The 25,583-nt window shown below is 40.4% G+C and overlaps 5 protein-coding genes and 1 long non-coding RNA gene across 8 annotated transcripts; 3 read left to right on the top strand and 3 right to left on the bottom strand.

Annotated features, from left to right (window-relative positions):
* Positions 1 to 868: 868 nt before the first annotated feature.
* Positions 869 to 6,892, bottom strand: LOC308397498 (uncharacterized protein). Its single transcript, XM_080883428.1, has 7 exons — positions 6,681 to 6,892; positions 5,576 to 5,650; positions 4,924 to 5,023; positions 4,514 to 4,633; positions 4,154 to 4,222; positions 3,899 to 4,045; positions 869 to 2,954 (listed from the first exon to the last, which is right to left on the bottom strand). The coding sequence occupies exons 3-7, from the start codon at positions 5,020 to 5,022 to the stop codon at positions 2,904 to 2,906; spliced, it is 486 nt and encodes a 161-aa protein (XP_080739554.1). The 5' UTR covers position 5,023; positions 5,576 to 5,650; positions 6,681 to 6,892; the 3' UTR covers positions 869 to 2,903.
* Positions 6,893 to 8,291: 1,399 nt separating this feature from the next.
* LOC308397506 lies at positions 8,292 to 9,804 on the top strand. Its single transcript, XR_013971791.1, has 5 exons — positions 8,292 to 8,523; positions 8,621 to 8,732; positions 9,048 to 9,137; positions 9,252 to 9,424; positions 9,588 to 9,804. It is a non-coding gene; the product is annotated as an uncharacterized lncRNA (long non-coding RNA).
* A 2,320-nt stretch (positions 9,805 to 12,124) lies between these two features.
* LOC308397481 (uncharacterized protein) lies at positions 12,125 to 13,013 on the bottom strand. The gene is made up of 2 exons (XM_080883407.1): positions 12,824 to 13,013; positions 12,125 to 12,295 (listed from the first exon to the last, which is right to left on the bottom strand). Exons 1-2 carry the CDS (start codon positions 13,001 to 13,003, stop codon positions 12,140 to 12,142), a joined length of 336 nt encoding a protein of 111 aa, XP_080739533.1. The 5' UTR covers positions 13,004 to 13,013; the 3' UTR covers positions 12,125 to 12,139.
* Positions 13,014 to 13,037: 24 nt separating this feature from the next.
* Positions 13,038 to 16,944, bottom strand: LOC308397043 (multifunctional protein CAD-like; the record flags this gene model as incomplete). Its single annotated transcript, XM_080882767.1, has 3 exons — positions 16,663 to 16,944; positions 16,293 to 16,571; positions 13,038 to 13,043 (listed from the first exon to the last, which is right to left on the bottom strand). Exons 1-3 carry the CDS (start codon positions 16,750 to 16,752, stop codon positions 13,038 to 13,040), a joined length of 375 nt encoding a protein of 124 aa, XP_080738893.1. The 5' UTR covers positions 16,753 to 16,944.
* Positions 16,945 to 18,439: 1,495 nt separating this feature from the next.
* LOC308397042 (low-density lipoprotein receptor-related protein 11-like) lies at positions 18,440 to 21,166 on the top strand (the record flags this gene model as incomplete). The annotated part of the gene is made up of 2 exons (XM_080882766.1): positions 18,440 to 20,157; positions 21,081 to 21,166. Exons 1-2 carry the CDS (start codon positions 18,621 to 18,623, stop codon positions 21,164 to 21,166), a joined length of 1,623 nt encoding a protein of 540 aa, XP_080738892.1. The 5' UTR covers positions 18,440 to 18,620.
* On the top strand, positions 20,203 to 25,568 carry LOC308397188 (uncharacterized protein; the record flags this gene model as incomplete). 3 transcript variants are annotated; one of them, XM_080882995.1, is made up of 4 exons in its annotated part: positions 20,203 to 20,644; positions 21,137 to 21,225; positions 23,342 to 23,451; positions 25,174 to 25,568. In XM_080882995.1, exons 2-4 carry the CDS (start codon positions 21,173 to 21,175, stop codon positions 25,566 to 25,568), a joined length of 558 nt encoding a protein of 185 aa, XP_080739121.1. In that variant the 5' UTR covers positions 20,203 to 20,644; positions 21,137 to 21,172. The 3 variants fall into 3 exon arrangements, with proteins under 3 accessions (XP_080739121.1, XP_080739122.1, XP_080739120.1); XM_080882996.1 differs by having other exon boundaries at positions 20,203 to 21,225; positions 25,177 to 25,568; XM_080882994.1 differs by having other exon boundaries at positions 20,203 to 21,225.
* Positions 25,569 to 25,583: the final 15 nt, after the last annotated feature.

Below are 25,583 nucleotides of genomic sequence, written 5' to 3'. Positions count from 1 at the left end.
CCCAGTAATTGAAATCAATAGGAAACACAACTATGCAGGAAGACCATGGATGACAAAAGGACTACAAAATGCCAGCAAAAAAAAGAATACCCTATATTGAGAATTCATAAAAAAGAGAACAATAGAAACTGAAATGAAGTATAAAACTTACAAAAATAAATTAACTAATATAATGAGATCCTGTAAAAGAGAGTATTACATTAAAAGGTTAGAACACAATAAAGATAACACAAGAGATATATGGAATGTATTAAACAGAATAATCAAAAATGAATCAAGGAATAATGATTACCCTGGGTACTTTATAGAAGGGACAAGAAGTATTAATAACATGGAAGAGATAGTAAATGGCTTTAATGAATTCTTCATAAACATAGGGCCAAAACTGGCAGAAGAAATAAAGGTTGATGGAATAGAAAGGGACACTGCTGAAAATATTGAAAGGAATAGTAGCTCAATGTTTTTAAGAGCAGTGGAAGAGAAAGAGATTTATGACATAGTTAGAGGACTTAAGAACAAAACCAGTACAGACTGGAATGATATTGATATGGTAACGCTAAAGACAGTTATTGATGGTATCGTAAAACCATTAAAATATATATTCAACTTGTCGTTTCAAAAAGGAGTTTTTCCACAAAAAATGAAAGTTGCTAAAGTTATTCCCATTTACAAAACCAGTGAAAGACATCATTTTACAAACTATAGACCAGTGTCAATACTCTCCCAGTTCTCTAAGATACTGGAAAAACTCTTCATAAAAAGATTTGAGTTTTGTGGAAAAATATGAATTAATGACAGATAGTCAGTATGGGTTCAGAAGCAACAGATCAACAGCTTTGGCACTGATAGATTTAATGGAAAAGATAACGGAATGTATGGATAGTAAGAGGTATGCGCTCGGAGTTTTCTTAGATCTAAAGAAGGCGTTTGATACTGTTAATCATGAAATTCTATTAAAAAAAACTGGAAAAGTACGGGTTTAGGGGAGTGGTTTTGGAATGGTTAAAAAGCTATGTAGGGAATAGGCAACAATATGTACAAATAAATGAATATAAATCTAATTTGATGGATATAGCTTGTGGAGTACCTCAAGGTTCAGTACTGGGTCCAAAAATGTTTATTATGTACTTAAATGATATCTGCAGAGTATCGGAGATTTTAAAGTTTGTAATATTTGCAGATGACACAAATATACTGTGTTCAGGAGGGGAATTGCCACAGGTTTTGGAAATGATCACACAGGAATTAACAATATTAAAGAAGTGGTTTGATATAAATAAATTATCATTGAATCTAGATAAAACCAAATTTATGTTGTTTGGAAACCAAAAAGAAAAACATCGAAGTAGAAATATGTGTTGACAATGTAAAGAGTAAATGAAATAAAATTTCTTGGGGTGATCATTGACCACAAGCTCTGTTGGAAGCCACACATTACTTATGTTCGGGGGAAATTGGCACGGGGCATTGCCGTCCTGGGGAAAGCAAAGCATATGTTGGATCAGAAAGCACTGCACATTTTATACTGTGCTTTACTACTGCCATATATGAGCTACTGTGTAGAGGTCTGGGGAAACACATACAAAAGTAACACACAAACAATAACTATAATACAGAAAAGGGCCATTAGATTAATAAATAATGTAGGGTACAGGGACCATACAAATGCACTCTTTGTCAAAATGCAAGCTATTAAATTCCAAGACTTAGTGAAGCTTAAAACAGCGCAAATAATGTATAAAGTAAGAAATAAATTGCTTCCCAAAGAAATCTGTAAATTGTTCATAGAAAGAGAAGGTGGGTATAACTTAAGAGGGAAATGGAATTTAAAAATACAAAGTGCTAGAACAACTTTAAGAACTATGTCAATCTCAATTGCAGGAGTTAAATTATGGAACAGTCTAACAGAAGAAATAAAAGACAGTCAAAACATAAAACAGTTTAAAGTAAAATATAAAAACCTAATTTTAAATAAGTATAAGAATGAAGAAAACGGGGTTAACCCAGGACGGTAATGTTGCTGGCAATGGTGTTGCGGTTCTTTTTTGGGGGGTTTTTTTTTTTTTTTTGGTTTGTTGTTTTTCCATAACTTGTGTATCTGCAAATATACACATTCTGTATTTTTCATATGAAAGAAACTATACTGTGGTGGGGCTTGCTAATTTCTTGTTTTTGATTTATGTATGTTATGTTTTGTTTTACTTCATATGTTTCATATGTTGTTTGTTTAATTTAAGACAAAAGAAAATTAAATGAATGAGAGGTAAAACTTGAGGGGGTAGGGACAAATAAGTAAATACTTCAGCCTACTCCTTTTCAAACAAATAAGGGAATGATATTTTGTAATGATTGTGAAGGCACATGTTTGAAATGTTTGAAATAAAAATGAACTGAACTGAACAATTGCACTTTGTGGTACTAAGGTAGAGAAGTCAGTAAAACCAGGTGTCTATTTCTATAACTGTGAGCAGTTACAGACTCTGCCATGAATCATTTTATTGTGGTAATGCTCAACCACTTGAAAGGCATTCTCTCTTTTGCATCACTGAGCAGATACATGCAAAATTATAATACAATTCTCCTGCTGCACTTTGTGAGTTGGCACCATGTCTGATAATTTAGAACTGAAATGATACAAAACAAATGCTCTAAGGTCTTCTGGGGGATTGGGAACAGAGAACGGAAAGTACACAATGAGATTTCAAACCATTTCAGCTTTTTAGTGTCATTATCCCAAAGAAAGAAAGAAACAAAACCCTGAACCATGCCACTCAGTTTGAATTCTTCAGTTAGGCTGCAGGACTGTAACAGCGTTATTGGGAGTGCCTCTTTGTTTTGATGAAGTGAAATTAAAACGTGCTCTTCTGTTCCCATTGTTGTCATTGATTGGAGTCATTTCACATTCACTGCGGAGCGTCCAAGGTCACTGCTGGTTTCGACGAGGGGCCGGGCGCCTGTTCAGGAACAACTGACATTAATCTCTTGGTGACACGCAGTAAAGAATTGCCGTTGACATGTTAACCCTTCAGGATCCAGTTATCAAAACAGCAAGGACACTTGTACTGTGGCGGGTGCCGGCTGAGGGATAGATGGACCTTTTGTTTAAGCAAAGGGAAATACTAGGGATGTGCATTTCACATTTGAATTTTAAATACTGCCTGGAAAAATCTAAATACTAAAAGCAACCTTTTATCTTTCATCAGTGTGAAAAATTTATGATTATATCTCAATTTAGACCTTCCAGATCCCTCAGGTCATCTGGATCCAGTCTTTTATCAGTTCCTAGAGTCAGAACCAGACACGGAGAAGCTGCATTCAGCTTTTATGCTCCTTATATCTGGAACAAACTCCCAGAAAGCCTCAGATCAGCTGAAACACTCAGTTTATTTAAATCCAGGTTGAAGACTCACCTGTTCTCAGCTGCTTTTGAATAAAGCACCAAATCCACACTTTTAAGCTTAAATTTCAAAACTTACATTTTAACTACTGATTTTATCTACTGTTTTTTGTTTTGTTTTTTTTAATCGATTTTAAATCATGCTCTTTTTATTGTTTTTGTTTTTTAATGTCTCTGTAAAGCACTTTGAATCACCTTGTTGTTGAATTGTGCTATATAAATAAACTTGCCTTGTCTTGCCACTGAAGGAACAATAGGCTGGAAGGTCAGTTCATTGATCAATAATATACAAATTGTCATGGGCCCTGATCAAAGACCTCAGAAACCTGCAGTCCGCTGAGACTGAAGAAGTCACGTGGATGAGTGACGAAACGTTTCTCCCACCTGAAAACGCTACGTCCAGATGAACAGAGTCAATCTTTTGGACCACCTATAATTCTAAACATTTTGGTAAATGACATTGCTATTACATGTTGGTACAAACATATGGATTCTTCATACCTCAATCTTAGTATAGGAGGTCGTCTGGAGCTGTACACCATAGGCAGAGTGGTTTACTTTGACATGGGAGACCTTTATCTGATCTCCCACATGAACATTGTAAATTGATGCCTCCCTCCACAAGGAGACAGTCATGGTATGCCCATCCTGAAATCACAAACATGACAGAATGAAAGATTTATTCATTAACTAATACAAATCTCAAATATGCCTATTTTCACCATTTTCAATACTACACTTTAGTTGCACCATTACCTGCTTTAGCTGGAGCGTTCGTATAGGCACCTGTTGTTTGCCTGCGAAAACCTTCCTCACTGCAGAACACTGAAAATTCAATTAAAATATAATGTCAGTTATTGTGATTGCATAAATCTGTGTGTGTACATCTAGGTGCTTCTTTCTTGACTTACTACATCTATTATTTTATTATTGTTGTTAATGATAAATCTACAACCATTTACAAAATAATAGCGGTTGATCTTGTTCTCACAATTTTGTGTTTGTTTGACGACAACAACAACAAAAATTATTATTTTTACTTTTAAAGACAAAAAAGTAATGGTTTCTTTGAAAACCTAAAGCAATATCAGTTCTGATGGAACCACAAATATTTACCTCCAGAACCTCCCCTTCCACTATAATAAGCCCTCCAAACGTTGGGCTCATCTTCAGTGGTGTTGGCTGGGGAAGGTGGATTAAGAAGCTCCTCTGCCTTTGTGATGAGGGCCTCTGTGACTGCAAGGGCAGGAGCTTTAAAGAACTGTGTCCTCGCCGTAATGTTGATTAGATAAGGGGAGCTTGGCCCCTCAGCTCATGTCCCCTCATCATATAAGACATGCCCTCTTTGACTTTGGATGAGAATTCTTCAAACAAAGTAATTTTTGCCACTGTCTCTCCGTCAGTGATTGTTGCCACCGTATTTTTTTTGGTTAACAGTGGTTTGACCCCTCCATCTTGGATATCCCAGCTGATCCTCCTGTGTGTCTGTGATTTGATGCTATATAAATAAAATTGAATTGAATCACCTTTAGCTGGTTGCAAGATTTTAACACCCGGATGTGAATGGGTGGGGGCCTGAAGTACGGCGTCTCAGGCCGGTTATTGGTCAATTTCATTAAGGCCATTCTGAAAAAAAAAAAAAAAAAAAAAGCAAAAGAAACACATTAACAGGTTCATACATTTCTGCTGGATCCAGTTCTGATAGAATACAGTAACACCTGTTGCTTTTATGTTGTCTCTTCACATTTTGATATGAAACAAACATGTGTCGCGACCGACACATCTGTCTTCTTCTTGATATCAAATATATCCATAATAGGCATTTCAGTATTTTATACTTTTTATTATGGTTTCCTGAAACACTTCTTTTTTTTTTTCTCCCATGAAAGTTTATTGAATTACAAACACTACATTTGGCACATTTAGAAACTAAGATTATCAGAACACCAAAAAACTCATTATCAGATACGTCACCTCATGAAAGCGCATGATGAAGCTTTGTAAAAGCTTTAAAAACAAAAAAAAAACAAAACAAAATGATGCAAAATAGTAACTGTAATAAAATAAATACTTACAATCATAAAAAGAAAAGTCCCTGATTAGATTTACTATATGACAGCTAAATATTACACAAAACAATAACAGTCAGATGGCTGGGGAAAAAGGCATCAGACTCACTTGTTTCATGCAAGGATAGTCCATTTCACCAGGCCCAGGCTCCTGCAGCCGCCGCGCCACCGGGCCCAGGATCCTCTAGCAAGGCACCAACAAGTAAACAGAGGTGGGACCAAGTCATTGTTTTGCAAGTCTCAAGTCAAGTCTCAAGTAAGTCTCAAGTCATGTCAGGCAAGTCAGAGTCGAGTCTCAAGTCACTGGTGTAAAAGTCCAAGTAACGTCACAAGTCTGAAATTTTGAACTTCAAGTCCTTTCCAGTCTTTAAAAAAAAAAAAAAAAAAAACGAAAAAAAAAGCATGTTGCAGTTATATGCTAAATGTAAATATTAGACCATGTAATTTTTAAATCTGTGTTTTTCTCAACACATGACAAAATAGTGAACGTAGAAAATATACACAAATTGTGAAATTGCACCTCTTTAAAATGCAGCTCAATTAAACCTAGCTCCAAGAATTATTTTCACCGACAGTTCTGAGATAAGCTGCATGTTATTCTTGGATGCGGTTGTAGGACCAGCTTTAAAATCGCATGACAAAAATATCATACACATTAAAAAAAAAAAAACAACTGTATCACCAATGTAGCCTGGACAACATTTGCTAGTTAGATGCTAGTTAATTTCTCTTCAACGACGTAATCCAATAACAACCGATCTCTTTACCCGTCGGCTTCCCGTGGCTGTCATGCGACCGGCTATTGCAGTTAATAATACAACAGCTTCTTGACATTTTTGTGTTTCTTTTTATCGCTGTATAACTGATTTTAATTGAAAGCCTGCGTGCGCTAGTACCGCTTGCCACGAGTTCCCAGAATCCTTTGCGGTTCTACCCGTGAATGACGTCACATTTTCAATCTCTATATAATATGCATGTTAAATCCAGATGAACAGAGTCAATCTTTTGGACCACCTATAATTCTAAACATTTTGGTAAATGACATTGCTATTACATGTTGGTACAAACATATGGATTCTTCATACCTCAATCTGTAATAAAATAAATACTTACAATCATTAAAAGAAAAGTCCCTGATTAGATTTACTATGACAGCTAAATATTACACAAAACAATAACAGTCAGATGGCTGGGGAAAAAGGCATCAGACTCACTTGTTTCATGCAAGGATAGTCCATTTCACCTGCCCTGCGAGCGGTTAACAGTTTCTGCCAGCTGATAGCCGCCGCGCCACCGGGCCCAGGCTCTTCCTGCAGCCGCCGCGCCACCGGGCCCAGGCTCTTCCTGCAGCCGCCGCGCCACCGGGCCCAGGCTCTTCCTGCAGCCGCCGCGCCACCGGGCCCAGGCTCCTCTAGCAAGGCACCAACAAGTAAACAGAGGTGGGACCAAGTCATTGTTTTGCAAGTCTCAAGTCTCAAGTCTTTATCCTCAAGTCACAAGTCTTAGAACATTTTTTTCAAGTCAAGTCTAAAGTCATAAAATTAACTAGAAAGCCGCCGCTAATCACCCAGATAGCAAGGAGACATTGAACAGATGTTGATTTTCCATCTGAACCATCAGAATCGTCAGGATTGAAATGTCAACACAAAACCAATGTTGAAACAACATTGAAATACTGATGAAACCTGACACTGACATTGAAATAACATTGATTCACTGTTGTTCTGTCATCGTTGATTGTTGATCTATTTATAGTTGACAAGGTGACAACAATCACGTTGAAAAACCATCGATTTATGGTTGAGCGGGAAATTAAAGCTGCTACCACTTGGACTATTCCGCAGCACCCCTCTCAGTGGTACATCCCTCCAGGTAACCATTGTCTTGTACAGTAGAGCGGGACATTAGATTTACTCTCAGCGGAATTGACCGGAGGAGGCATCAGTTCATGCACTGCACTGGCCTGCGCCACGATTAGTATAAGGTAAGAATGAATGACTTTTGTTCTATTCGTTATTTCCACGGTTGCATTTGAATAACAGTAAAAAAAACAACAACTTGTTAATGTAAAGTTTCGGATAAAATGTGGGAGCCCGAAATTGTGTCTACTTTCATCTTACAATCCGGCAACAAATAAATTGCACTGCAAACAAAGTCTATCAACAAAGAAAACATTTTCGTTTCATACTTTTCCGTTATATTCCCTTACAAAGCTAGCTTTAACGCTTCGAGGGTTCCTTTGTTCTTGCCGTCGCCTCGGCGCTTGACCCAGACTTTCGCTCTGTAGTTGCTTTTTAGCATAGTACTACAAAAAATTGTAAATCTGTGATATATGATTGATAAACGTAAAGGTAACTGTATAAATGTGTTCAATGAATTTGTTACTTTTAATGATTGGAGAGCACCCGCTTCGATTCGCACTCAATTCAAACTTTACGCTGCACGCTCACCTAACTTTACGCTGCACGCTCACCTAACTTGCGTTTGCACCTTTTGTCCACACGTAAACTGCGTTTAGCATTTACGTGTGGACGAGCAAGACGGAGAAAACGCAGCGTCAAAGGTGTGCGCCTATTTTGACGCCACACTGTGCGCCAAGTTTTTGTCTCGGTGCCATGAATTCCTACAATGGCAGACTTAGACAAAATACTGTTAATTTTATTATCTTCAGTGTTTAAATGCTTACATATACGGGTTTGCTTGTAATTGTTGCCTATATACATTTTAAGCTATTATTTATTATTTAGTTCAATCAATAGATCAAGTTTTGTAGTGACTATGAAATATATTGTAATTATCTGTTTCCTGTTTATCCTAGACAGGGCAAAAAGGACTCCAAATTTAAAAAAAAGATAAAAATGAAAGACTGGTGCATTGTGCAGTTTAGCACTGGTGGTACAGAAATAGTCCCTAGATCATGGATAAATGGGGAGAAATTGTCATGGCCTCCATATCCTCCGTGAGACACATTCAGGATCCACGACGCAGTAAAGAGGAGAGTTCATCCTGGTGCAACATGGCTCACCTATGCACCAGTCCGACTTCTAATAAGCCATGGTGGGTATCATCTGGATTGGTGTTGTATAAATGTAACAATAACAAGTTTTTCGTGTCCTAATTTATGTCTGGCCATACATTGTGTTTGTACTTCCAGACACATTTCACGAAGCAGAATGCAGTCTTCAGAAATATCTAAGTGAACACTGTGATACGTCTGACCTTCAGTCCGAAGCTGAAACTCAGACCAGTCATAAAAGAAAGCACAAGTAAAACTTTTTTTATTTCACAAACATATCTTTGATTGCTAAGAATTTATGATCTTGTCTGTTATACATATCTGTGGTGCTTGCATACTGCAATATCACCACATAATATAGTACAAAAAGTGGAAGCTTGTAAACTTTTTATAAATGCAAAGCCGTGTACACTTGTGCACTTCAAAAATTCCTTGTATACTGTACCTTCTTGCACATCTCCGTTTCCTGTGTGTGTTGTTATAAATCAAACTGTAACTTTAGGAAAAAATATTCCAAAAGCACATTTGTAATTACTTATGACCGTTTTCAACTTTTTTTCTTTAGACCAAATCCCCTGTACACATATAGTGACTCAGAGGATGAGCAGCCCACAAAAAAAATGGTTTCCCCAGGCCCCTCGAGTGAAAATACCAGGTAATAAAATACTGTCTAGTGTCTTTGTACATATCTGTGTGTGACACAAGGAAACGTTTGACAAGTTGTCTGTATTCTTAAATACTTAAAAAAAAAAGCATCTTTTTCTGTCAGACCTGACGAGAGCTGTTAACGAACTCCGTGAGGAGGTCAGAGCCATCCGCAATACCGGCTGCAATGAATCGGTAGATGCTGGGGTACTGGCTCTGGATTTGCCCTTGCACAACATTGAGGAGCTAAACAATGCAGAGCCAGCTCTTCAATCACAAGAGGCAAATAAGGCAATGGTAAGTATATAAAGGTTATGTACACTTTGTAACTATAAAGTGTAATAGCTGTCAGATGTGATTTAAATACATAACAACGGCCTGTTGATTAAACACACAAGCACTTGCATACACATTTAAGACATGAGACACGCTAATTCCATCTCTTAAAATGTGTCTATAGGTGAGACGCTTTGCCTTGATTGGAGCCTGACGCAGCAGTTAGGGGCAAACTCTATGTCCGAGTTAGTCTTTGCACAAGCAGTGCAGAAATGGCTCCGATACGCCCCAGATCGTTTGGGTGGTGCAGGACGCACATCATGCAAAAAATTACAAACTTCTGTGAATCATATAAACGTAAATAGGAAACTGTCTTTTAATAAAGTATTTAGCAAACGAAACATGCCTATTGACCCTTTTTTTGTTTATTTTTTTTCTGTTACATCACATGCAATGCTTTCTTATTTTAGGATATTAATATTGACATGATACATTGTGAGACATTTGGGGTTTTTTTTATAAAGGGTGTCCAATTTAAGGAATAAGTACAATTATGTGTTTAGGTGGTTGAAGTATTGATGGAAACATGCAGTAGTTTAGTATTGGTTAAAATACCTATAAAGAAAGGTAGGTTTCCAGTCATGATTTAACTGTTGTTTTAATAAAAAGCAACTGTGCAAAAGAGGCGGAAAATCAACACCATAGCTCAACAGTGTTTCAATATCAGAATCTGACATTGTTTCAATGTCAGCAGTATTAGAAAATATAACGTTGAATCAACGTCAGGTTTCAACATTGATTCAACATCAAAACCTGACGTTGTTTCAACATTAAAAAAGGGTGCAAGAGTGACGTTAGGTCAACGTCACACTTCAACGTTGGTTCAATGACACAGCCTGATATTGACTCAACATTGTTTCAATGTTTCCTTGCTATCTGGGCAGTATAGGTTGCCATTCAAACGGCTACAGAGAGCAAAACTCAGTGGAGCAGCCATTCTCCACCATGAACTATGGTAAAACCAAACACCGCTCGAGCCTCACAGATGACAGCTTACAGTTTTGTGTAAAGATGAGGTGACTTCGTACAGCCCCAATTTGTAGACACTGTGCGCAGAGGTTCATAAGCAGACCCGACAATGTTTGCATGAACACACTTTGAAGCATTACGTTATGGACCACTTTTCACACATAGTTGCTGTACCCATACAGCCGGCTGTAGCTTTTCATCTCACAGCCCGACACATACAAAAAAAAAAAAAAGCAGAGAGAGCACAGACTTCACACCTGAGAGGCGTGATTGCAGATGCCGCTGAGGTGGGTCCACCTCCCCTGCAGCGGCACTGCAGACCACGCCCTGCCACACACATCAAACACGTAAAATAAATATTTATGCACTTTTCATTCACTTGGGTTTTTTTTGTTATTTTTACACAGTGTTCTGAATGATTAACAATGGTCTACAGCCAATCTTGTGTATTATTATACAAACTTTGGTTGTAAGATTCAGATAACTATTTAATAAAAGCTAAATATTTTATATGAGAGTAAGAAAGAAAAGTATATCTTTGTCTCATACTCTCATCAGACAATACATGAACCTCTCAATAAACAAAATATATGCTCGGCTTAAATGACAAACCGCTATTTTACACAGTGGAACACTTATTTTTAAACAAAACCAATGCAGTTCGCCACTGACAGTGCTTACCTTTGCACATCACAGTAAACACTGAACCAAGATGGCGCCCACGCGAACGAGAAATCTGAACTACGGTGTCCTGCAGAGGACAAATGGTCAAAATTGCTAAAATATACAACATATATGCAGCTCAACAGCGACACCTTGTGACTTATTCCAGTCACTACCTTAAATATACATAACGTCTTACCTGACATTCAGTTCACCGGACACTCATACCGAATCACCAGCCCATATAAATGAAAAATAAGTCCAGCAGCCCACCAAGAGTCATCACGAAAGACTAGGGGTGACACGAGAGCGTGAGCGGGCCTGGGTGTCAGCCAACCCGACCTGGGTGTCAGCCAAGCCGCCCTAGCCAGCTAGCCGGCTAGCTGCCATGCGGCGCTAGCAGTAACATCGTGAGAGATATGGGACTTCTTGATAAAATATGGGACTTCTTGATAAAACGAGCAGATATTTGAAGTTTACACCCCTACATTCTCGCCTGAAAATAGGGGAGGCTGTCATAAAGTTCAACATCAGTAACTTAGCGCGCACAGCTGTATGGAAACTCCGTCGTGCTAGCTAGCACGCAGTACAGTTATTGTAACTGTCAGCACAACGAAAATAAACTACACCTAAACTCGGTTTATATCTGACCCAAATAGAGTGCAGTTAATAACGTCTTACCTGAAATTCAGTTCACCAGCCGCCTGCTTCTCCTGCATTGGGTTTCCCTTATCCACGATTGAGCTCCGCGTTAGCCACCACCGGTCGATCGGTGGCCGCCTCGCATGTTTCTTTCCCCGCATACGAGGGGAAGAGACATACACCGGTGGCTAACGCAGAGCTAGCTAGCCACCGGTATATGAACAACTCAGTTATTTTTTCCACATCGACCAGCATCATCGGCCCATATAAACGAAAAATAAGTCCAGCTAATACAAAGACTGTTTGCGGAGCGATCGGGGGTGAAAGGAGTTAGAGACGCCTCACTGAAAGCCAAGCCTGGGTGCTTTTGAGTGAAGCGGCGCTAGCCGGCTAGCTAGATCATTATCCGCCGTTCTTAAGCTGAGAGACGTACTTGAGCTGTGGCAGCGGGATCCCCAGACCAAGTTTAGCTGCTACGTAGGCCAAAGGATAACCAGTCGCTTTACTGGCCAGAGCAGAGCTCCGTGACAGGCGGGCATTCACCTCAATGATGTAGTACTGCAACACATTATACATAGAAGATACAATTCAATCACAGACATTACGGGAATTAGACCAGGAGCAGGAATACCAGCTCCCCATGCACACAAGACCTGTTTAAAGGCCTGTTCTGATACATAAAGCCTATTCATACAAATCTATTCCTGGTTTGTATGAAATGAACTTGGTCACATTGATACCTAAAACAATTTTCTTTTAAAACTTATTGAACTAGGATTTACATAGCAAAGGCTTTTTACAACCTTGTTATGGAGCCAAAACAGTAAATGTAAGCCGCTGACATACCTGGCTGTTACATTATCTGCAGATCCAGCCGCACACTCTGTACATCCTATAGCCATATAAACTGTATATACTTCAAGTCATGTTACCACCCATGCTTATTTCAATATACCTACACTTTCTGTACTATTCATTACAGCATGTCACTGGCTTTAAAATAAGGAAATGCAAAACATCCACTTTATAGGTGAACACAGTCCTATTTGTGCTTTTCATCACCCAGGTCTTCACATATATGCTTACCTGTTCAGATTCGGGGTTAAGAGCGTACTGGATGTTACACTCTCCCACGATGCCGAGATGTCTGATGACTTTAATGGCCGTGTTTCTCAGCATGTTGTACTCGCGGTCATTAAGCGTCTGACTGGGAGCCACTACAATGGATTCCCCAGTGTGGATACCCAGTGGGTCGATGTTCTCCATATTACACACCTAAACAAGAGGAAACAACAGCCACTTAAATCTATGGAACGCCAGGACTGCCATAATGAATTAATTAAATACACCATTAAATAATTAATTAAATGTGGCAATAATTAATTAAAATTGGAATTAATTAATTAAATAAATAGTTATGATATATGTAATTAATTAATTATTGACACATTTAATTAATTATTTATGTATTTCACATTTTAATTAATTATTGACACATTTAATTAATTATTGACACATTTAATTAATTATTTAATGATATATTTATTTATTTCATTTTGGCAGTCCTGACGCCTGGCTCTCGTCATGAAATAATTTTATCTGTCAGCCTCACCCATCAAACTCAGGGGGCGGGGTTAACGCTGATCGAGTCAAAACCATTGCTTTGGCCTGGTGGCCATTGTTTCTAGCACACAACAGAAAGCTAACAGAACTGAGCTTTGAAAAACCCTGTTTGTGTGTTACCAAATACCGTTTTAATATTTTTTTAGCCGAGAATGTAGTGGTTTAATCTTCATGTGTCTGGTCGGTTTGTCAAGATACAGCCTCTTTGCAAAAGTGTTTCGATGATTTCGGAGATGTCTGCCCAGTCTCACGGCAAAGCGTGGGATAGACCCGCTCGCCTCGCAAGCAATCCCACCGACAAAGCGCAGGCCCCGGTACACAGCTGTAGTAACCCCCGCTGACTTCTTTTACTGAGGTTATATTTATCGATGTTTTATTTCCTGATGTTCTTATGTGTCCTACGTGTTTCAGTCGCCAATTCTGAATTATAACTAACATTAAAAACATGTTTAAGGAGGAGAGAGAGCAAATAAATCTGTTTAACATCTGATCTTTGGGTTTTTGTTCAGTAATCAGCGTGACCTGTGTATAAACACATAAAAGAGATAACGTTGGTGTTTCCGTCATGTAGTAACTGCTGGCTTTAACTGTACAAAGGTTGTTCGACACTATGAAACACATACAGACTTCATGATGTTCGGCTAATATTTTTATTGTGAATATTAATCATGCTGACCTCGCTCTGTACACCACGCAGCGAGGTCAGCATATCCACGATATCCTCAGCTCCATGAGTTAACACAAAGTTTCCCAGCTGACTATCTAACTGCCAACTATTCCAGAGACGTGAAAATATACAGCATAAAGAAAAGTGTAAGAGACTCAGCAGCAGATTAGAATAACAGTTATACATTTAATAAATCACCAAATGAATCCAAGAAACGAGCAAACCTGTTCCGACAATTTGAATTTGTATTCCCTCAGCTGCAGACTCGCTGCTGTTTAAATGTTTGAAAAGGAAGATTAGATATAAACAAACGTCAAACATAGACTCAGTCTGCCTTCACATTTGATATGAGGCCAGCACGTATAGTGGCCTCAGCAGGCTATTACTGAAATACACGTGCTATATCATAAACTATGATATAAACAGGGAGGTCCTATTAACATGTTTAGTTTTAAAGGACACCTTCCTGCCTTTAGTCTCATTCATGAGCAGTATTCGTTTTCTTCTAACATCCAGAAGTCTGCACAATGTGTTTCATAGTTTGTAACAAGCCTTTGACAGGTAAACATAACATGACCGAAAAAGCAAAAAAAAAAAAAAAAAAAAAAGAGAGAGAGAGAGAGAGAGTGTTGACATAAGAAGAGAAAATGCTCTCAATTATGGAGACAGGCAAATGGTTCATTTATGTTTGATGTGTGTTTATTCCTCCCTAAATATCGTCGGTGAAGTTCGCCATGCACGTCAGATTTTCCTGCGCATTTTTATAACTCTGCCAACAGAGAGAGAAAAAAAAATCACATTCTAACAGACAGCTGGTGCTTAGAATACAGTTGAATAACTATTAAAAAACAGATGATATTTAGATGATAGTTCAGTCTAACACATGTGCCAGTGAACCATTAAACGTCTGTGAAACTATGCAGTTATGAAACGTAACTTTAACCTCAGCCAAACCGATTTGCTCAGTTGTAAATAAAACAGCGAAGTAAACGTGACCCGACAGACAGAACCTGAGTGAATGAAGTCCAGCATTTAACCACTGAGAGCTAAAACTCAGCTGAGGTTTGAAAGCTGTGTGCCGGTGATTGGACATCAGCCGCTGATAAAGCTGTTCGCCTATAAAGTGCTCTGTAAGGAAACGAGCTCCAGCAGCTCTGCGCTCGGGGAAAATACTATATTTACTTATCTTGTGCAGAAAAATGCGCTGACATTGCGTTATATCGAGCACCGGCTGCCCAGTTAAACTGTGACTATCACCAGGTAACTAGGCGTGTTTCTTGAATTAGCAGCAGGTGTTAAACAGCTGACAGATGAGGAGGAGGATGCATGCAGGTAAACTGAGGGTCTGCTGAGCTGATCGCTGGTTTCGTGAGAAAAATGTCAGCTCGTTCTTTATGTTACAGAAGCACAGAGACACAAGACCAGGCGGAAAGAGACGATCGTTCGGTGAAAATGAGAATCTGCGAATGCAACATGTGGAACACGGAGAGTGGAATATGTAAACAAACCGGTTAACGTAACCCCCTCGGTGCGCTCTGCATGCTAACTGTTAGCAGAGCTAGTGAAATCTCTGAAAACATCTGAGCACTTTTGCAAGCATGTTCTATGTTGACAACCTGACCAGACATACGGCGCGACATTCGCGGCTAAAACACTGTTAAAAGTGTAGCTGGTGACAGAAAAACGGGGTATTTTAAAACTACACCACCACCATTGCTGCCTGTGATTTGATCTGCATTCTGGGATAACTGGCTGCCCCAAGTCTACACAAGCAATCGATTATCTAGGATCGACCTGTTTTGACTTACTTTGCACGGCAACCAATCAAATGTTAGAGAAGCTGCATGGGCAGCGTTAACCCCGCCCCCTGAGTTTGATGGGTGAGGCTGACAGATAAAATTATTTCATGACGAGAGCCAGGCGTCAGGACTGCCAAAATGAAATAAATAAATATATCATTAAATAATTAATTAAATGTGTCAATAATTAATTAAATGTGTCAATAATTAATTAAAATGTGAAATACATAAATAATTAATTAAATGTGTCAATAATTAATTAATTAAATGTGTCAATAATTAATTAAAATGTGAAATACATAAATAATTAATTAAATGTGTCAATAATTAATTAATTACATGTGTCATAACTATTTATTTAATTAATTAATTCCAATTTTAATTAATTATTGACACATTTAATTAATTATTTAATGGTGTATTTAATTAATTCATTATGGCAGTCCTGGCGTTCCATATATTTCACCCTCAGTTTTTTTTTAGTGAGTATAAACCGTTTGTTCTCTGGTCTCCTTTTACTCACAGTCACACAGTTGTCATAGGCGTCCCGGACCACCTCGTACTCGATCTCCTTCCAGCCTTTCAGGGATTTATCCACCAGCACCTGAGAGGTGTGAGCGAATGCTGCCGTTACCAGAGAGGTCAGCTCCTCTCTGTTGTTGGCAAAACCGGAGCCGAGGCCTCCGAGAGCGAACGCTGAACGAACCAAGACGGGGTAGCCAAGACGCTCAGCAGCTGCCACCGCCTACAGCAGAGTTAATCAGATAAATTTAGACTTCACTGGGGCAAAAAACAATCCAGAAGCTATTAATTTATAAGCGAACACGTCTCCTCACCTGTTCCACCGACAGAGCTGCTTCACTGGGAGCTACATGCTCATTGATCTCTTCCATTTTCTCCACAAAGATTTTTCTGTCTTCGGTCATCTCAATGGAGGAAACAGGAGTTCCCAGAACCTGCACTTTATATTTCTCCAGAACGCCCAGCTTGGTCAGCTCTACACCGCAGTTCAGAGCAGTCTGACCTCCAAAAGTCAGCAGGACGCCGTCCGGGCGCTCATTTTTTATCACCTGTAACAACAAGATGTAATGACACGAAGCACTCACAACACATGAAAATGAGACAAACAGCTCTGTGGATTTCACACTGGGAATTTCATCCCATCCAAGACATTTGGAAGTCTGCAACTGAACTAAAAGCAGCTTAAGTGATCTTTGATTTTTTACTGTAAAAGCCTTTTAGCCTCTTCGTTTCCACTCTATACTGCCATATGATGGATGCAGGTAGAAAGCTGAGCAGGGATTTTTATATCTTTGAGCCAGCACATTTTTACAGAAACGTATTATGAACACTGAAATTTAAAAATAAAAATAATAACATAAACTACATTAAATAAACCTGGGCAAAGAAGGTAAAAATCTGAGGGAATATTTGTCCTCAAACTTGTTTCTTTTCATTATCATTATTAATCCGCACTCTTATTTTTCCTCTTACTAATTACTGGCTGTTGTCTCTATATTGCATCTATATAAAAACCAGAGTGGAGCAACGAGCTCTCTTTAGTCCACCAGCACCACCCTTTATCTTACATGATGACTTCCATGGAGCCGCGGATTTAAGGGCTGCAACACAAAGCTCATGTTTTGCCTTTGCTTTTAAACACTTGTGCTGCATTCAAGTGTTCAACCAAACAAAGTGATGGACCACGTAAAAGTATCTTATCCACAGTAAAGAAATAAAAATAAAGGTTGTCCTAGAACCCACTGTCCCAATTCCTACAATACAGACACAAAAGAAGACTGAACTACCTTCAACAGTCACCAAAGCTACAAACACACCTGTACAGAACTGCTCTGTGTTCTTTGGTGGGTGTTACGGCCCTAGCAGGGCCTCCTCCTGAAGGTGCCTGTGTGGGCGTGTCACACTACCTCTTCTGCCTGAGGTGCCACCTTTCCCTTTTGTGCAGCTGACTCTCGTCAGTAATCAAGGAGATTTAACTTGTTTATTTAGTTATTTGTTATGCCCCACTGTTTGTTTGCCACTACACCTCTGTAAATAAAACCACCGGTATCTCATCCACTGCCTGCATCTTGGGTCCTTCTTCCAACTCCACGCGGCTCGCCTCGGCAGCCGTGACAATTAAAGCTTCTGCTATAATAATGCCTCATTAGAGGGCACCTTGGTTAAGCTAAATGTATAATTATAGATTTTGTTAACCGTGGGAAATGTCTTTTATCCATCTTTTAATTAGTGTGTTATTTCCTCTTGTTTCTCAGGTACGGTAACCGTGGACACAACCAACCGTGCATCCATAATGGGACAGAGCGCTGCTTCATCACCAGTCAGAATCACGGCTTCGCTGTCGACCCTGACACTTTGCCCAAAGACTGGGACGTGCTCTTCACAAATGCTAACGACCACACCAACGAGGGCATCGTACACAACACAAAGCCTCTGTTCAGGTAACAGTCTGTGAAAGATGGAGTCCAGTGGTGATTCACTCTAGAAGTGACTGGTTCTGGTGCCTTAAGTGCCTCTGTACTGGCCGGAAAAAACCCAATTAACAAACTCCCCCTCACCATGACAACAGCAGATTTCAAGCACAGTCGAAGGACGAACTGTAAGCTCCGCGGCTCTACGGTTACAGCTGGTTGTTCAGCCTAGCAGTGGCGTTAAACGATATTAACAGGGATATATTTAATGTAGGAAGGCCGTCTGTGCCGGGAAGGAGTTTCATGAGCGGGAGGCCAGCCGGAGGCAGAGGGAGACGCCGTCTGACTGTGTGATCAACAACATGGCTCTGCTTCAGCATCCCCGGCTGCTGCTCGCCTGTGTAGGGCTGCTGCTGCTGCTCACCTTTGGCAGCATCGACGCTCGATCTTCGCCTATATCGGACTTGAAATCCAAAATATCCGGGGTGGAGGAGCTCTTGGAGGAATTCCGCAAACAGCTGCAGCAGGACCAGACCTACAGGACAGGTGAAGTGATGGACTCCTGCGTGGGCGACTTCAGTGCCGCAGGGGATCGCATCATCCGGGCCAAGGACTCCATCGAGCAAGGAGCCACCTTCCTGCTGGCCCCGGACAGGGTGTACACCAGGAAGGACTGTGTGCACGCCTGCTGCTCCCAGCCTCACTGCACAGTTGCGGTGCTTCACGAGGACCAAAGGCAGCCCGGGGACAGTCTCCGCTGCTACCTGTTTAACTGCACCTACAGGAGTAAGAATGTGTGCGCCTTCTCGGCTCAGAAAGGCTTCACGACATACAGCCGGACTCCCAACACAACGCAGGGACACCTCCCTGTTTCATCTAGCGACTCAGCCCGGAGGCCCGGAGAAGAAGCTCCTGATGAGGATGATGCAGACGTGGATGAGCCTCCTCGCAGTGACGCTGGACAGGATGTGGTTATCCAGCTGCCCACAGATTGGGCTGTGCTGGATGGCCGTGACAGCGTGGACGACCACGGGATCCGCCGCTATGAGTGGAGTCTGATTAAAGGAGACACAGCCATCAATATGAAGTCAACACATCCAGGTTTGCTGAAGATCAGTGGCCTCCAGGAAGGAGTCTACACGTTTCAGATGACAGTCACTGACACGGCGGGACAGAAGAGCTCCGATAACATCTCTGTCACCGTACTGGCTCCAAAACACCAAGCAGAAGTATGTACCGGTCACTGCTCAAACTACCAATTTAAGTGTGATGACGGTTGCTGTATTGACATCACCTATGCCTGCGATGGGAAGCAGCACTGTCCAGACCGCTCAGACGAAGACTTCTGCCCAAACTTCGATGGCAGCCGAAAGTCAGTGACCCACGCTGTGGACCTGCCCAGCCCTCAGCGGCCTGTCGCTCAGACAAAGAAAGCTGAAGACGACTCCATGCTCCCGACTGGAGCCAGAAAGACCATCACACCGCAAGACACAAGCAAGGCGGCTCCTTCTCAAAGTGCCAGTGAGCAGGAAGCTTCAGTCAATCAAGACCCATGTGCTGCTGCTCCAGTTGTGGGACCCTGTAAAGGCACCTTCCCACGGTGGTACTACGACCAAAATGTGGGAGAGTGCAAACACTTCCTGTATGGAGGCTGCCAGGGAAACCACAACAACTTCCTCCAGGAGTTGGACTGTGTCAGTGAATGCATACAAAAAAGTCCAGCTTTCAGACCTGCCAGTGTGGCTCCTCCAGTCACCAAGCAGACTGAGATAGCTTCCCCTAAAGCCAACCAGAGCCAAGCAGTGAGTGACGCCCCCATCTCCAAACCATTTCCAGTTCCTCTGACACTTGGCCTAATCATCACTGCCGTGCTGCTGCTCATGATCTGTCGTCTGATCTGTGAGCCAGCATCAGCTGAGAGATATAGAGGAGAACAGGGGGACAACAGACAGCTCTCTGTAGTTGACAGACTGGTAAAAACATTGAAAACAGTTTTTAGATATTTGCTTCCTGTATTTGCAGAAGTATCTCCAACACAAACTGTAACAGCTGCATGCAGGGAACCACTCAGTCATGTTTATCCTGCAGGACAGGATCTGACAGGGAAAGAAGGAAAAATAAGGGAACCACGGACAACTTTGATAATGCTTTGATTTATCCACAGTACATTTAGTTCAAATATTGTTTCCATCACAGAGGGATTGTGCTGGTTTCAGTGGGGAAAGTATGCAGCTCATTTAAATGTTCAAAGAGCTGTGAAAAGTTGTCCGTTCATAAAGTGTGTCAGTATTTTATAAGGATGCCATGTTTCTGTATCATCTCTCTCCTGTCAGAGCCTCTTCCAAACATCAGCCTGTTTAATGCTCTCATATCTTCAACATCTCGAGTAAATTATACTGCACAGTTTTCTCTCCAATAAAAGAATATTTACTGCATGAGTCTGTTTTCCATTTTATCTGAAACATTCAAGGAGGAGATCTTTTACTGTATTTTGGTGATATTGCCCTTAAATGTGACTAAAGCTTTCATACAGTGGTGATCACGGACATAACTCTGAGATCAGTCTGACTGAACTCTGAAAATCACTGAGTGTTATTTCACAGAACCATAATTAGATTAACTCAAACGGAAACACGCGGTGTTAAACAGTAGTATAATTATCATTAACTGTCAAAGTAAGTGCGTATTTTGCTTGTTTCCGTTTCCATCAAAAATCGAATTAATTAATAATTGTTTGATTTGTGTTGATGAAGGCCTGCCTCCTTCTCCTCACAGTCACTTTTTACGAGACCATGAGTGTGTTTCATTTTTTGTTCTGTCAGTCTTGGATGTGACTCCTGAAAAGAGATTCACCATGATTCTGGTTCTCCTTTCACAGTCAGTACTGCTGGTTTCTCTCTCAGACTGACTGAAGATGAGTGATCTGGAGTCTCCAGGATCCAGCCGTCTGTCTGTGACCGACACAAAGTAAGATACTGTCTCTAATGTACACGAAGGAAATAGAGAACATAGGTGAAATCAGTATGTAGAAACAATTACAAGTTTAAAAGGACAAGTAAGATTGAGTGGGAGAGGACTGGTTTAACAGGAAGAAGAGAAAATTCCACAGTATCCGTGCAAAAAGTTTCACTTTGAAATCTTTAAAAGAATGTGGACAAACAGGTGGACTTGGTGTCAGTGGAGTTTACTCCTGGAAGTTTGAGATTATGATGATTATTACTTCAAAAACACCTGTACAGACGTTTATCACTCATTCCATACCAGCGCAGTGCCCAGTAACACTTTGAGGTGACTGGAGCTTTATATATAAAATGAATGCAGTCCGATCAGTTTATGAGAATAGTCAAAGTGACTTTGGTAATATTAGTTGCCAATTTTTAGTTGGTATTGGTTTGTAAGATTAGTTTAAAATAAAGACTTCATTTTAACTGAATTTTGTTACGTCTCAAGAATTTGGACGTTTAGCCTTAAGGACAAACCTAAGGAGGAGGTTGGACTTTAGAGTTGAGCCCAGAGATGTACGGCTGAGTGAGGGGCTACTTTTTGTCATCAAACTAAAAAGAAATAAAATGTAGGCTTAGAAGACACGGTTGGTTGTTTGGTTCAGCATCTCTGAATATCTTCAGAGCTGTAGAGGCTTCAGAATGTAGAAGTTTGGATGGAAACTCCAAATACTTGAAGCCCACAAGATGCATCTTTAAAAAGTCAAAAAGAAGCGAAGAATTGCTGTCGCTAAAACCAAAATAACATTTATAACAACAACAAAAGTGTATGATTTGGTAATATGATTGGAATGGAACAAATGGATTCTGAAAATCAGAGATTGAGTTTCCAAGTGAATAATGCAGCTGAAAAATTTTCCTGTTATATGAAGACTTTTAACCTGTAGTTCAGTATTGATCTGCCACAGTCAGCGAACAAAACTGCCAAAAAGGAAAAAGACATTAAGATCCTCAAAAGCTTGGCATAATATAGTCATACATTTTCACCTGAATACATCTGCCCTGTGCAAATCCGTTTCGAAGGCCTTTGCAGCTAATAATGGTCAATATATTAATTTAAAGAACACAGAAAAACAGCTGGTTCTTTTTCAGGGTTTCATAGCTTTTTTGTGTAGAATGCCAAGCTTTAATATTATAGAGATTTGCAAGTATCTACAAAGCATGATATGATGTGAAGTTCAACATCTGGGACATGTGTCCCGCTATGCATTGCAGAAAATGACTCAATCTCTTAGTACAGCAAACAAACAATGCAGGAGGGCGGGAAAATAATGGTCTCCTCTGCCGTGGCATCAGAAGTTGAGAATTGACGGGACAAAGTGTTGGGTTTCTCGTTTTGGGTTGCCGGGTCTATAGATCATAACACAGTTGAACCAAGCAAAGGAGAGGGCCCACCTGGTTTGTCTTGAGTGGCTGCTGTGAGATATGCAAGATGCTTGTGGTCAGTCAAACGATGAACAATGAGCAGGTGTTCTGCTCCCTCCCGCCAGCTAGCAGTTCCACTTCTCCCACGTCATAGTTTTGCTCAGTTCGAGAAAGACAGCAGAAGGGAAAAAGCTGCATTTTCCCTTCCTTGTTCTGGAACAAGATGAACTCCATCAACGATAAATTGTTGGGTGGTCACACACAGCTGACTGCAGCTTTCCAGTCTTATAAACAGTACATTTGTACAATGACTGAAACCAGCCCACTGGCTGTGACGTCAGTTCCTTGATCATGAATATGCAAATTGTCATGACCATTGATCAACAATCATTGATCAAAGACCATTGATCGTGGAATAATCTTCCACACTGCACCTAACGTGACAAACTGAAAGCAGTCATTGGGTGGGAAACCTTGAGGAGAACACTTTTGACCTTAGAGAAGAGCTCTGCATAGAAAAGGATCAGGTTTGAACTTAGTTTGTGCAGCTGTACCTTTAACTAAGGCAAGTTCCTGCATCAACTCGTCCTGTTGTCTTTTTGAACTGTGCTTCACTATTCACTACAGATGAATGCACTGTAAACACCTGCGTGTGAGTCACTTTGGTCACTTTGACAGTTGCACTGGTAATAATAATTTTCCCTTTGTGTCCTCAGAGAGAACAGTGATGTTGGTGTGGAGGAGGAGGAGCAGTTGTCCTGCTGTGCTTTGGGTCAAGATGTCTCAGAGGATTCAGTCGCTACCAGTTGTGGCATCTCTGTCCAAAGTAAGAGTCGGTATCCGTGTGCTGATGAACACATTTTTGAAAACTTGACTTCTTGTTTTGTAGGTGCATGAAAAAGATTTCATTCGATTTTTTATGGTATAGGTTTTTTTCCTGTTTTACTTTGAATGTTGTTTCCTTTCATGTCTCACGTTAGTTTTACTTCCTGCTTTGTGATTGTCTTAATTATTTTTCACCTGGTTTGCTAAAGTTCAGCTGTCATGTTCCCCACCTGCTCACAATATCAGGCAATCCTCAATATATACTACTCAAAACAATCAGAGGAACACACTGAAAACATAATGGCTCTCGCGCGGAGAAAAACATGCTGGAGATCAATACTGATGCAAACTGGGTGATGTGTTAGAAACGAAAGGATTCAATTGTTTGTTGGAAATAAATGATCAAAATACTGGATACTGGCTGAATCCAAATACAAACAGAAAATCAGAGTAAAAAACGCTGCAGCAGGCTTTTCCATTTGGCTCTGATTTCATAGCAGCAGCTCAAAATGAAATAGTTTGTATGGCTGCGTGTGCTGCTGGGCCAAAAGTTTAGCTGGTCATTTGTAGATTTTTAGATGAAATAAAAAACAAAAAAAACACTCAACAAAAGATCATCTAAAGAAGAGCAGAGTTCATGTACACACTTTATTAAGCAGCTACTGTACAACAAGAACAGAATCATGTAAATGGCCAAACAACAGCAACAGTAATCCCAGGGTGTAGCACAGCAGGCAAAGAGACGCAGTAGCACAGAGAGAGTAAAGGATCACATGGAGAACAAATGGAGCGCGCTCACGAGCCCTCTCTTCGTACAGAGCCAGAAACGTCTGACCCACAGAGCTCACTAAGACGACAATAACTCGTTTTTCCCACACAGATTACATATAACATCACACTGAATGAAATTACATGTAGCAGATTACATGAACTATATAAGATGAGGATTCGCGTATTAAGCATATTCAGAACTATTTCCTTCCATTATTTTCTTGGGTTAACAGTTTTTGTTGCTTTTCTGCTATCGCTTAAATTTTATTCATATAGCACCAAGTCACAACAGCCACCTTAAGGCACTTTATAGTGTTAGGTAAAGCCTCAGTAATAAAGCCTCAGACAACTCCCTACGAGCAACGACTTGGAGACATTAAGAAAGAAAAACTCTCTCTTTGTACAGTCGAACACTGAGACGGAACCAGGTTCAGTGACGGGCCGCCATCCACCACGACTGGTTGGAATGAGGGGAGGAGGGCAGGATAAAACCTGCAGGCTGAGAGCAAAGTGCTCCATCTATCTGATATGATACTGTGAGGCCTCTCAGATAAGATGGGGCTGTTTTATTATGGCCCTTTTTATGTGAGAAGCATTTTGAATTCAGCTCTGGATTTAACAGGGAGCCAATGATGTGAAGCCAGTATGAGGGGGATTTTCCCTCCTCTTAAAATGTCTCATTAGGAACATTTTTAACAGTTGCTTCTTGTCTCTGCTGTGACAAAAAAAGGTTCTGATTATGAATCAAAATGTTTTAAATAAGTCACACACTGGTTATAACTTAATGCCGAAAATGTCATGTTACACGATTTACTATTTTCTGAAGCTTATTTACAATTTACAATGCTTAACACCATTCCCATCCCTCCCGTCAAAAGATAAAAGTCTGTTTTTCATGCAGTTTCACACACTAAAGACATTTCATTCTTTTTGGTTTCTTGTTGTCAATCAGCAGATGCGAGTCTGGAAGAGGTTTTAGAAGAATATAAGATCAGTCTGAGGAGGAGGTTTGAAAGTGTGACTGAAGAAACTGATAATACAGGAAGTGGAACCCTCCCGAACAGGATCTACACTGAGCTCTACATCACAGAGGGACAGAATGAAGACGTTCATAACCAACATGAGGTGATGCAGCTGGAGACAGCTTCCAAGATGGAGGCTCTTGATGACATTACAGTCAGGTGTCACGACACCTTTAAAGCCTTACCTGACCAACAGAGACCCATCAGAGTGGTTCTGACCAACAGCGTCGCTGATCAGAGACGAGCAGTACAGTCTTCTGGAGCTGCTCCATGTTTTCCATCCAACATTACAGAAGGTCACAGCAGAGAAGCTCGCTGTCTGTAAACTTTTGTTCATCTT

This window comes from Rhamphochromis sp. 'chilingali', assembly GCF_963969265.1.
Source record: "Rhamphochromis sp. 'chilingali' genome assembly, chromosome: 5".
NCBI classification, from domain to species: Eukaryota; Metazoa; Chordata; class Actinopteri; order Cichliformes; family Cichlidae; genus Rhamphochromis; species Rhamphochromis sp. 'chilingali'.
Note: the sequence above shows the minus strand (reverse complement) of the source record. Positions and strands in the feature narration are given on the sequence as shown.

Bases quoted from the DNA above. Each gene is read 5' to 3' on its own strand.
- LOC308397481 (XM_080883407.1), bottom strand. From the start codon at position 13,003: ATGGAGAACATCGACCCACTGGGTATCCACACTGGGGAATCCATTGTA. The intron at 12,296-12,823 runs GTAAGCATATAT...AATGTGTTGCAG, and splicing joins TTAACCCCGAATCTGAACAG to TACTACATCATTGAGGTGAA.
- LOC308397498 (XM_080883428.1), bottom strand. From the start codon at position 5,022: ATGGCCTTAATGAAATTGACCAATAACCGGCCTGAGACGCCGTACTTC. The intron at 4,634-4,923 runs GTGATTCAATTC...CTGCCCTTGCAG, and splicing joins AATCTTGCAACCAGCTAAAG to TCACAGAGGCCCTCATCACA. The intron at 4,223-4,513 runs GTAAATATTTGT...TTGAATTTTCAG, and splicing joins TGGAAGGGGAGGTTCTGGAG to TGTTCTGCAGTGAGGAAGGT.